This window comes from Gorilla gorilla, chromosome 10, assembly GCF_029281585.2.
Source record: "Gorilla gorilla gorilla isolate KB3781 chromosome 10, NHGRI_mGorGor1-v2.1_pri, whole genome shotgun sequence".
NCBI classification, from domain to species: Eukaryota; Metazoa; Chordata; class Mammalia; order Primates; family Hominidae; genus Gorilla; species Gorilla gorilla.
The window spans coordinates 30172351-30184451 of NC_073234.2; the positions used below are offsets into that span (position 1 = coordinate 30172351).

At 41.4% G+C, this 12101-nt stretch overlaps 1 protein-coding gene across 1 annotated transcript; it reads left to right on the forward strand.

Annotated features, from left to right (window-relative positions):
• Positions 1-2095: 2095 nt before the first annotated feature.
• On the forward strand, positions 2096-3161 carry H2AJ (H2A.J histone). Its single transcript, XM_019038276.2, has 2 exons — positions 2096-2587; positions 3061-3161. The coding sequence occupies exons 1-2, from the start codon at positions 2221-2223 to the stop codon at positions 3159-3161; spliced, it is 468 nt and encodes a 155-aa protein (XP_018893821.1). The 5' UTR covers positions 2096-2220.
• Positions 3162-12101: the final 8940 nt, after the last annotated feature.

The window sequence follows — 12101 nt, forward strand, 5'->3', positions numbered from 1 at the left end:
ATCCATGCCCATCTTCATAACCCAAAAGGTATTTATTTTTCTTTTACTTTTTGTTAAAGATAAAAGAGTTGGAACACTGTCTTGAATGGCTGGAAAAAGTCCTGAATGGTCGAACTTCACTCATGATTTTAATATTTGACTCAGAGGTAAGAGGAAAAGTCTATCAGATCTTGAAGAGATAAGAATTATTGTAATGGGGCCGGGCGCGGTGGCTCACGCCTGTAATCCCAGCGCTCTGGGAGGCCGAGGAGGGCGGATTACGAGGTCAGGAGATCGAGACCATCCTGGCTAACATGGTGAAACCCCATCTCTACTAAAAATACATAAAAATTAGCCGGGCGTGGTGGCGGGCGCCTGTAGTCCCAGCTACTTGGGAGGCTGAGGCAGGAGAATGGCGTGAACCCGGGAGACGGAGCTTGTAGTGAGCCGAGATCGGGCCACTGCACTCCAGCCTGGGCGACAGAGCGAGACTCCGTCTCAAAAAAAAAAAAAAAAAAAAAAAAAAAAAATTATTGTAATGGTAAAATCGGTTGACTTATACTTAAACTTTCTAAGAAATCAAGACATTTGCAAATTAGAAATCTCTTGCTTATAGGAATAAAAGAAAAAATCGTGTCTAAAATAGTAATACTTTTTAAAACTCTTGAAAATTCCCCAAGATACAGGCAAAAATTTAAGCGAGTTTACAGAACTCATTCCAGGAACATCTCGTTAAAAACTGCATCAGAGATTTGTATGCCCATTTATTTGGTATATCTAAGAGTTATTGGATGCTTACTAGCGTATTTAATTTTCAAAACACTTTGATACAGGTACAGGAGTCAAATAACTTATCAAAGGTCACTGCTCAGTGGTAAAGCCAGGATTTAGGCTGAGATAGACTGGCTCTGGAAAGACCGCCTAAACCATGACAATAGCTCTGAAGACATTTATTGAGTCCCCAGTATGGGTTCATCATTGTTCTAGGCAGTAATGACATATACATAAATATTTGAAAATGTTATTTCAATGAAGTCAAATCTTTATTCGGATAGTGAGAAGGTAAATTTGTTTTACTTTAAATGTAAATGAATCCACATAAAATGTTTATTTTAAAAAGCAAGGGTTCAACATTACTTCACGTATCGGTGTTAACTGTGTTACTGAAAATGTTCAGGTAAAAATGAAATGACCTCGATGAATTAGGAGAAAGTAATTTTTAATTAAAACAAAACACTTGAAACGAAACACTCTTTCTGTTTCAAAAAGCATGGGTCCACAATTCAGGTATATAAGAATAAGCTGCCATTCTGACTTTAGTCTCTGGGCTCATTTACAAAGAGACCCGGGGGACCTCCACGTCTTCGCAGAGGACCAGATCCGCTGATCTGCGGCGCCCTGGCTTGCGGGGAGCAAGCCAAGGCCAAGACTTTGGCCTCTCCAATAAAACCTAGTGGCTCTTTGCAGGCCCATAGCCTCAAAGACAAAAGATATTTTGGCTAGGCGAGCTTGTTCCTCCCGTCAGCACAGGAAGCATTCACGTCTGGTCATCACTCTAGCTTCAAAGACTCAAAAGTGAACGATTGGCTGGCTGTGAGCCGCAGGACCCTGCGGGGAGACCAGGGTGGTCTCTACACTGTTGGGTAGCTAGCTGGAGGCAAGGCGCTTGTATAAGAAACAGCCCACGGACCCTGTCCTGGGCAGGCAGAATTCCGCGGACAGGCTGTTGTCTCGCCTAAGCAGCACGGGCTGCGGAGACAGAAACCTACCTGAGTAGTACGGTGTATTATATGAGAACATCCACTTAGCATAGCAACGTCTACGGACAACCCCTGTAGCTCTTCTTCTGGATTGTTTTCTGTTTCCAACCATCTTTTCTTATTTCCTACGAGTTTATTTGCTTGTGAGCGAGCGTGGTCGTGGAAAACCCGTAACCGCTAAATTCATCTGGGTCCCCAAAGACTGAGCGGGCTTGCCTCGGTATTTATGTGAGCGGCTATGTAAATGAGGATTCGGAGATTGCTCTATTGACTGGAGAGAGCTGGAGGAGGCGGTCTCTCTTCCAGAGCGCTAGTTGGGAGCGGAGCCTGCCTGTCATTGGTCACCGGAGCCAATGGAAAGGGGCTGCCGCGCGGCCGTAAAGAGTTTGTAGAGGCAGTTCGGGTGCGGTACGTTGCTTTCCGGTACCGGACGCCGAGAGCGGTCTGTCTCCGTCTCTGGAGTTGTAGGCGAGAGGTGATCATGTCCGGTCGCGGAAAACAGGGCGGCAAAGTGCGAGCAAAGGCCAAATCCCGCTCCTCCCGCGCCGGCCTGCAGTTCCCGGTGGGCCGAGTGCACAGACTGCTGCGCAAAGGGAACTACGCGGAGCGAGTGGGCGCCGGGGCGCCGGTGTACCTGGCGGCGGTGTTGGAGTACCTTACGGCGGAGATCCTGGAGCTGGCTGGCAACGCCGCGCGTGACAACAAGAAGACCAGGATAATTCCCCGCCACCTGCAGCTCGCCATCCGCAACGACGAGGAGTTAAACAAGCTGCTGGGCAAAGTGACCATCGCTCAGGGCGGCGTCCTGCCCAACATCCAGGCCGTGCTGCTGCCCAAGAAGACGGAGAGTCAGAAGACGAAGAGCAAATGACCCTGACGCCGCCCTCAGGGAGCTGGCTCCCCCAGCAAAGGCCCTTTTCATGGTCGTCCCGCAATGCTTTTGAATGTGCTGGATGTCATGGAGGGCCGGTGACATCTAGCGGGGAGGTGGGCGGCGAGGGGCCCGGCGGGAGCCAATAAAGTTGGTGAAAATCGTTTGGTCGAGAGAGCTGTGTAGTCGCGGGGACCTGCCGGATGGCCCCAGGGGAGGGGGGCGACCGGGAAACCCCTGGAGCAGGTACTGGTGGGTGGGCTTGAGCCACTCTGGACTGCTTTAGTCCGCAGGTCACCCTCGAGGCGTCAGGGGAGGGTGGCCTGGAGGTGGGCAGGGTGGGAGCCACCTCGCTGTCAGTAGGGCAAAGGGGAGGCAGAGTCGGTGCGGCGAGGCCTCCTTCGGAATTATTTTTACTTCCCTTTCACAGAGCCTTCGCTCTCCTGCCAGTTTGTGAGCACTCAGGACCAAGTTCTGGGAAGAGACCGTCGGATCGAGCTGAGCTCGGGGCAGGAAGTGTCTGCGGCCATATTTTTCAAAAAGTGGAGTAACTTTCCGTCTTGGAAGGGTGGCTCTGATGGCACGATATCAACTTGAGATTCTTCCTAGCCTAGTAGCTGCTGTGCTTTCATGCTTTGGATATCAGATATCTTTATATAGCACCTTTATGTTCATTTTTTTTTTAATGAAGGAAACGTTCAATAAGTGAGCCATGAGGTTGGAAATTCGTTCCCCTGACAGTCATATTGCATAACATTGCAGCGCCTTTAGTCGTGAGTTACATATGCTTGAGCTTTTGAAGTGATGTTGCCAAGTTTCTAGCTTCATAATGATCCTGTCTTCATCATATCATATTCACTTTGAGACTCGGTTTGACTTTGCTTTCAAACAAAACAAAAACCTCTTGCTTTTAGGGGTTCTTACCCAACAAATAACCTGTTTGAAATCTCTTATATTCTCCCACTAGCCTGAAGCAATGACCTCATTCCAGTAATGTCTTTGGGAGTTGCATTGCCTAATGGCACAATATTGCTTTAATAAACATGTAAGGAAAGATAGGGCCAAATATGTAAGTGCAGGGGGAAACACATTTCAGACCAGGAATCCACACTGAAAAGTTAACACTAGTAATCATCTTCTGCCATTAGTTGACACTCCTATTTATTTCATCCTCAGCAAATTTCATCCTGGCTCACAGACCCCACAAAAAAGATCCCAGTACAGATTTCACATCTTTGGATTCATCTTTCCTGTGAGTCGGAATTGAAGTCTTCCCCCAAAATATATGTATATATTGTATGTCTTCATCCTTGGTAGCGGCTGGCCCATTTTCCCACATGGACTTTATTTTGTCCCCAGTATTTATTGAACAGCTGTCTATGCCAGGCTCTGTACGAAGTGATAGGAGTAGAGCTGTGAATGAGGCCAACCAGATTTCCACTCTCTCGGAGCTCACTTTATTTTTATTGGTTCCTGAAGACGGGACAAGGAACAAATACATACGTTAATATGAGAGATCAGCTTCTGTTAGTACTTGTACCTCTCTGCTGTGTGTGGATGAATGATGGAATTACTTCTCCCATGTTGCCGTTTTTGAGGTGTACAAAGGTCAGGCTGTACACACCTCTGTTAGGAGGCAAATTATTGGGCAGGTTCGAGATGTTCTGCTATTTACTCTCTGTGGTTTTGTCATATGTAAAAGTCATAACACCTGTTTTAAGGATTGAGATTGTTCATTTACTGTGTGCCACATATTAGACAATAAATGGAAAAAAAGTACCATGTTCAATGGGGTTATGGGTTTATCCTTATAGGTTAAATTATAGGTAAACATTAATAGGACTTTTTTAAAAATGCCTAATTGTTAGAATTACTACTCACAGTTACCACTTGGGGTCAGTGGAACAAAATGCATATATGGTTTTGACATTTGAGTCTAAATTTTCTTAAAGGGATGAGGCATCTGAGGGATTGTTACCAAAATGATGAAGAAATAAGGGCAAGGGACATCAAGACATTCATAAGAAAAAGCACCTTTGCCTTTCCCTGGGAAGATTCACAGGAATCTGTCCAGCTCTTGTTACATGATGAGCAACATAGACAAGATACGAGGCATTGTAACTGCCCTGTCGCCAGCCGCCTCTCCCAACACTACCCAAAGGATTCTTAGCATCCCCTCACATACTCTGCCTGCCTCAAAGTTCAGTCAGCCCCTCACCATTTTTGTTTTTGAGAGTTTTTTTTTAACCCGAATAGTTTACTGGCTGTTTAAAATGCATACTCCTACAAAATCAGCTCAGCCCATGATCCATGATGAACAACAGTAGTTCTTGCTGATGTGTGATTATGAATTTAAAAGGCCAATATTTCTTTAAGCATAAGACCATATGGAAAAAGGCCTAAGACAAAATCTGGTGGGAACTGAATTCCAGTTTTTAATAGAGTTATAATCCATAGTTTTATTTACACACACACACACTCTTTCCTGCAGAGATAAGCAAGCCGTTCAGTGTGGCTGTGGCTTGGCCAGGATTTGTTTGATCTTTGTTTTTCCTGCAGGGCCAGTCTTGTCTTTGTGTCCCCGAGGACTGGTCTGTTTAGTTGTGCCTGCCTGGAATCAAAAGGCTTAGTCAGGCCCCATAATTGGTGATGACTGGCGTACTACATGCAAACTTCACAATGCCCCTTCCAGTGGTTGAAAGGTTGCATACCATGCTGTGTAAGAACTTAAGCTCTCTGCAATGAGACTTAAATTCAGATTCACTCTACTCCTTATTAGTTATCTGATTTTTGGAAACTTAATCTCTTTAAACCTCAGTTTCATCTCTAAAATGGGCATAATAGTTTACCTCATAGAGTTTGGGGAGAATTCAATGAATTAATGTGGGTGAGGACACTAAGATTCCCATATAGAAATAGGCTCAATGAATAGTAGCTGTTTCTATTTCTATGTAAAGTGAGTAGCCGTAGTTGATGAGAGCTGTTGAAACAGGTAAACAGCATTCTAGCAATCCTTTGACTTTTGTGATAGCAAACCATAAAAACAATTTTAGTGGCTGTTTTACTAATTAAAGGACATCCACAATTCAATGTATAACAGAAAAAGTAATAAATGATTAAAGCTTGTGAATCTGATTTGCATTTTCGTTGTTTTGTGTGTGTGTGTGTGTTGTTTTTTGGTTTTGCCCCTGAAGACAACCTAGTTTAGAATTTATGGCTTGTTTAGTCTACCCACACACATTAAAAATGGACCCTGTTTGTTCAATAATTTATTGAACAATATTATGTGTTACACCTGTGATTGGTAACCAGCTGCCAAGAAACTTACTATCATAGGACACACACTCAAAAGGAAGATAATAACAGGGTACATGTAGAGAAAAGGAGATGCTCAGGGTGTTAACAGGAACAGGGAATATGGGTACCTGTGTCACTCAGCTGCGTGGGCACACTGGCTGGTGGGAGGTGTAAGCTGGGCTGAGAGGCAGCATGCACGAAGACATGGGGGTCAAAAGGCAACTGGATTTGGGTCTGAATCTAGGGGAAAAAGTCTGGATTGGAGATAATTATTTGGGAGTCATGACTAAAAATAGCCAGAGTAGATCAAATCATCCAGAAAGAACATATACATGTATAGAGTATAGACTGATATCAAAAATTGCCACAACAGAATTTGAGGATCTGTGAGATTTAATCAATTGGCAGAGGAAGAAGCATCACTAAAGAGAGGAGAGGATGCAGCCGGAAGGGCACCAGGAGAGAAAGTGTCAATAGAGATTTTTCCACAATTTGGATCGCTGTGCTTCTTCATACCCCCTGCTTGCTTATACTTTGCCATATAACTAGAAAATGGTCTTTAAAAGTTATTACTTTTTTCCACACATATGAAATGGTGACAAACTGGCTCATGTTACTAATGGAATTGGAATCGAAATGCATTTTTACCCTTTACATTTTTAAACTGCACATATGGAAATTCAAGGTATACATGGTGACAGCAAAAACATTTTTCTAAAAAAAAAACCTAGAAAAATACTGGCAAAGAACCCTTAAAGATATCCTTTATCATCATTCTTTTTAGTTGAATATAATTTTTTACATATAAATTTTAAAGAAGTTTTAAAAACAGCGGTAACTTATTCATAAAGCCAATGTAGGCATTTTAGAATGATTACAACATGAGAAATTGGACTCTGACAAGCCAGTTTTCTAAAAAATCAATAAATGTTTAGCTTTCCAAGAGAGAAATAGAGAGTAAGAGGAACAAAGAAGAAGCAGAGGAAGAAATAATGAAACTGGTTTCAGGCAGATATGAAATTATCACTGTAAAGCTTTATTTTGTTTTCTCCGTAAGTGGAGGAAGGAAAGCTTACGTGTTGAAAATTGGATTTCAACATATACATACTTGAAAGAGAATGATGGCTTTTTTGGGCAGTAACTTGGATCCATGATTTTTTTTTTTTTTTTTTTTGGAGACAGGATCTCTCCCTGTTGCCCAGGCTGGAGTGCAGTGTTGTGATCACAGCTCACTGCAGCCTCCACCTCTAGGCTCAAGCCATCCTCCTACCTCAGCCTCCCGAGTAGTTGGGACTACAGGTGTGTGCCATCACACCTGGCTAATTTTTTTATTAATAATTTTTGTAGAGATGGGGTTTCACCATGTTGCCCAGGCTGGTCTCTAGCTCCTGGGCTTAACTGATCTTTCCGCCTCTGCCTCCTAAAGTGTTGGGATTGTAAGCAAGAGTTACCACGCTCATAGATCCTTGATAATTTTATCAAGCCGTGAAATAAAAAAGCCAGCTTTGCTTAACCCCAAAGTATGGAATCAAAGGAGAGATGAACCCTATATTCAACAAAATTATCTTTCTTTTAGACAAACAAGCCATCTGCTCATGGGAGTTTATTTGCTTTCTGTTTTAAAGTACTTCTCAAATGAACTGTCTGTTTCATGTCAAAAGCCCAAGTGACCACTACAATTCCTAAATATCCCTGATGAAATGGTGCGTATTAGAGATGGAAGTGTACAGATTAGCCTTGTGGTGAGACATCATGAAGAAAGCATGTGTTTGGCCTGAAAGAAGTGCAGTTTTAAATTGTGAAGACTAGGAGAAATGCAGTGGTATGTAAAGATGTGTAACCTCTAACCCCCAGAGTTTGGCCGTGCGCCAGCTATTAGTCTAGGCAGACAAAACAAAATAGTCCAGTTCTCAGGCGCACATAGACAAGACTGAGGAAGACATCTTAATCAGGTTTGGAAATGGTAACCCCAGGCAAAATTTATCCTAAGATCTCTGGTCTGGAGACCTTCTGAACTCGTCAGCACTTGGAGGTCACTTGCAAACAGATTTATCGGAACTATGTTTATAACTTTCCCTGTGGACAACACTAAATATTAAGCAAGCAGTAGAAGCAAGGAATAGAAGACTAAAAATGGTTTGATGAAAGAATATAAATCTGATTGGATAATTTAAAAAATTCCAAGAGACCGTCTTCCTAGGGAAACACATAAAGTCAACACTGAAGTGATTCAACAGAATATAGGAACTCAGTTCAATGTGAACTTACTTCCCAGCCATGAGCAAGTGGCGCCTCATAAACATTAAGTCACAAGAAGTCTCAGATGTGTGCACTGCGTTGAGAGTCCTGGTGCAAGCAATGAGAGCTTTGGCCAAACCTGTATTTTTGTCTGTGTCCTCCAGCCCAAGACCATCAGGAACATACTTGTAGCTGAACAACTTGGATTTATTTATCTTTGCAGCAAGGGGGAACACATTCCATGGGGAAATGTGGGGTGTCTCAGTAAGAGGCTGTTAGGGTGTATTACAGGATTTGGGTTTGTGTTAGTTGATTTGGGGGCTTTGCTCAGAATTGCATCCTGTCAGGAAGTAGGGTGCAAGGAATGCTGTAATGTGCAGAATGAAGTGAAACTAAAGCTGTAATTGGTAAATATGCTAAATATGCTAATGCATATTAGTCAGGATAGCGGGTTTTTGTTCATTTTTGTTGTTTGGACAATGTTCATGTTTTTGTTTCTGTTCAGACATGATTACAGAATGGTCTTTTTTTAATTTGATTTTTCACAGCCTTGTCTTGTGTTAGTGTTCTGTGAATTGTTTATGTTCAACAGATCACCACAGTGTAGCTGTGTCAGGCCAACTGCTAGCAACAGCACAGCCTAGCTGATAGTCCAGGTCAGTTGCTGTCTGTCATGGGCTGCTTTTCCCTTGCTCATTAGCTTAAAAAATAATGTGACACCCGGAAGAGTGGTTGCTCAGCGGTGGAAGTAGACAAATACATCTCAAGGCAAATGTTGGCAGTGTCCAAGCATCATGCAAAAGAGGGAGCTACTGTCTTCGAGTAGTTCAGTTACACATTTATATATTTTAAGCATCCATATCCGCTAACAAAATCCTCATTTTCATGTTTATCAAGTAACTTTCTGTCTTGAATGTATCTTTTTGTCCATGTCTTCACATAGGGTAAGAATGTCCTTGTTTCTTGAACATGGTATTCCAGGTGTTCCTCATAATAAATCATGCTTTAAATTTTTTATATCTATATATGCATATTACTTATATTTATTTAAACGTATATATTAGGTAAATACCATGACCTCACTTTCCTCCCTTCTTCCAATATCCTGTTTCCCATTGCCCAGCCCAAATGGAAGACAAAAGAAAGCCCATTGATGCCCTATCTACAGTTTAGCCTCTGGAGGCATACAGCAGGGTAGAAAAGCATAAAGAGGCCGTTAGGAGGGCAGACCTCTTAGTTGTCCAAATATAATATGAGCATGCATCCATTGCTGGGGAAAGAGTGTCACTGGACCTTTTACAACATGATTAAGGTTATCTCCTCACAAAACCCTTGATATACAGAGTGTTCTAGCAAGAGCAAACAGTCCAGATGAAACCTCTGTGTTGCAAAACTGTCATAAGAGTAGTCCTTAAATGAAGTCTATAAAATTTATAGCTTTACAGATTCCAGCCTGTTCTTCTGCCATTCTTTATACCACTCACCAGCCATACAAAACTATCTCTTGTCTCTTCCAGCAGGGAACAAGGGCACAGAGAACTCACAACCTCTTTTTTGCTTCCGCCCATCCACTAGAACTAGCTCAGGCTTAATCTAACTGCAAAGCAGCCCAGGAAATATAGAAGAGAAGATGAAATATTTTGGTGAGTACCATTGTCTCTGCCAGTTTCTTGGAGCATTTTTGCTTACTTCCTAGTTCTTAGCTTTGTTCTATTTAACATACTTCTGTTGTGGAGCTTGCCAGTTAATTAAAGTTCCTTTGAGATTTTTCAAGAAAAGTGACACACACAGTTATATTAGCTAGCACACGTAAGCTAACAGTACTAGCTAGTAGCCCCTGCCAAAAGGGGCTTGAGAAATATTCCATTTGTTTTTGCCAAAGGAACCTGTGCTAAGAATTGTTTTAAAACGTTGTGATAGTAGAAGTAAAGACCACTGAGTTTTCTTTGGATTCATGTGTGCCAGTTATGAATTTATTGGTTCTGAGCTCCAAATTAAAACTTCAAATTCGGCTCTGAGAAGTTTTCTCAGTAGAGGGCCCTGTAGAGAAACCTTGCAGGAAGAAAGGGCGTATTTCCATTTGGACACCAAGTAAGGTAGGCTACCTGCCTTCAGTACAGGTTTCATGTTAGGAAACCAGAGTAGTGACAGAAACTGTATAGCTCATAAAGCCCAAAATACTCACCATCTGGCCCTTTAGAGAAAGTTTGCTGATCCCTGTTCCAGTCTATCTGTGGAAACAAAAATGAAGACTACAAGGCTCCCCAAACCACAAAGCATCTATTGAAATAACTGATGTTTTTCTGCTAGTTTTTTTCCCATAAAAAACTAGCAGAACAACATCAGTTATTTCAAACAGATACTTTTTAAGGTTAATCCTTCAGTTTTAAAACAATCTGTCTTAAAATTATTTCTTCAAATACAATTTTTTTTCCCATGAACATGTATTTTATAAATGAACTTTGAGGGTACAAGTGTGAATTTAAAAATAACCTCCTCCTTTGGTCTGGGTTATTATGCAGTAAGAACAGTCTTGGGGGAGATGTTGGATTTGTACTTGGCCTGGGTTTTACTTCCCTTTTCCATCAAGAAAGGCATCAAACATTCTTTGAAGGTATGGTTTTCTTTGCAATAAGTCGCTGAAGCCCTTTTTCACTTTTACAAAGAAGTTCAGCCTTCATAAAAATAATATGGCTTTTTCATTTGTGGGTGGTGTGTTTTATAAAATCAGACAGGATTTCAGAGATATGTTTCCCCCTCTTCCTGCCTAAACTTTGGCTGTCATCTTCCTTTTTTGTCTCACTCCCCATTTTATTGGGATCAAGATTGCTGGGTATAGACGGTAATAATGAACAGTGTAGTTAATTCTGTTCTTCCTTGGACTGTAAATTGTTCTAGAGATTCTATGGCTAGAAACTCTGTGGTATTCTTTCTTCACAAAATACTGTTACAAAAGCCACTAAAATATTTTTTACATTTCTTACAGCATTTTTAAAGTGTTAATTCTGCATGTATTTGTCTCCTGCAAAAGTGGTGTAATTCTTACTAAAAATGGATTTATCGTGGTATTTTACAATTTTAAAAACACAGCTTATTTTTAAGCTTAATATGCCTGGAAGGGAACTACTCTGTGACTTGAATAATATGTCAAGGAAAAATGTGTTTGGGGACCCATGGTCTTCAAACTTCTTTGCAGACTTCTGATTTATTTGAGATACATACTTTCTCTATTTGCTTGCAGCACCAGTACACCCACAGTGTATATTTAATATTTCTAAACTTACAGAGAAAATATTCAATTTTTTAAAAAAACTTTAAAAAAGTTAACATGTAAAATTATAAACGTAAAATGAATACATCTTCACTGGCACATGCATAGCTGATTTTTCCCCCAAATTGTTCATAAAGTTAAAGATTCTTTAAAAATTTAGCATTAGTAAGTATTGTACTCAAGATTTGAGACAGATAAAGACAATGAAGTTTATTCCCTGAATTTCCCTAAGGTCCATGAGGGTAGGGACCTTACTTGATTTAGCTCACCACTGTATTCCCAGCACCTAGCTCAGTTGTTGGACAGTAACTGTCTATAGAATAAGTAAACTTCATAAACTCTGACTCTGATGTCCCCAGATCCTCAAGTACGTCATTCCATCAATTACCCCATCATTCTCCACCCTCTCCCTATTGGCTATTGCCCCTCAGCAAAACGTCTACCAATTAAAATCCCTCCATTCACCCAGAACATAGCCACCTGCCTTCTGTCCTCTTTCCTTCATAAACTACAAGGCCTTCCTAGAGAAAAAAGCTGGGAGACAGTTCTTTTGGCTTCGCAGAAATTCTGGTTCTGACTGTTCCCAAAAGCTCTTATTTCTAAGAATGTAAAAATATGTTTTCCAGCAACTTATTAATACCTTCCTGGATCTAGGATCTGTATATGAAGAAATTATGTGTAGTTC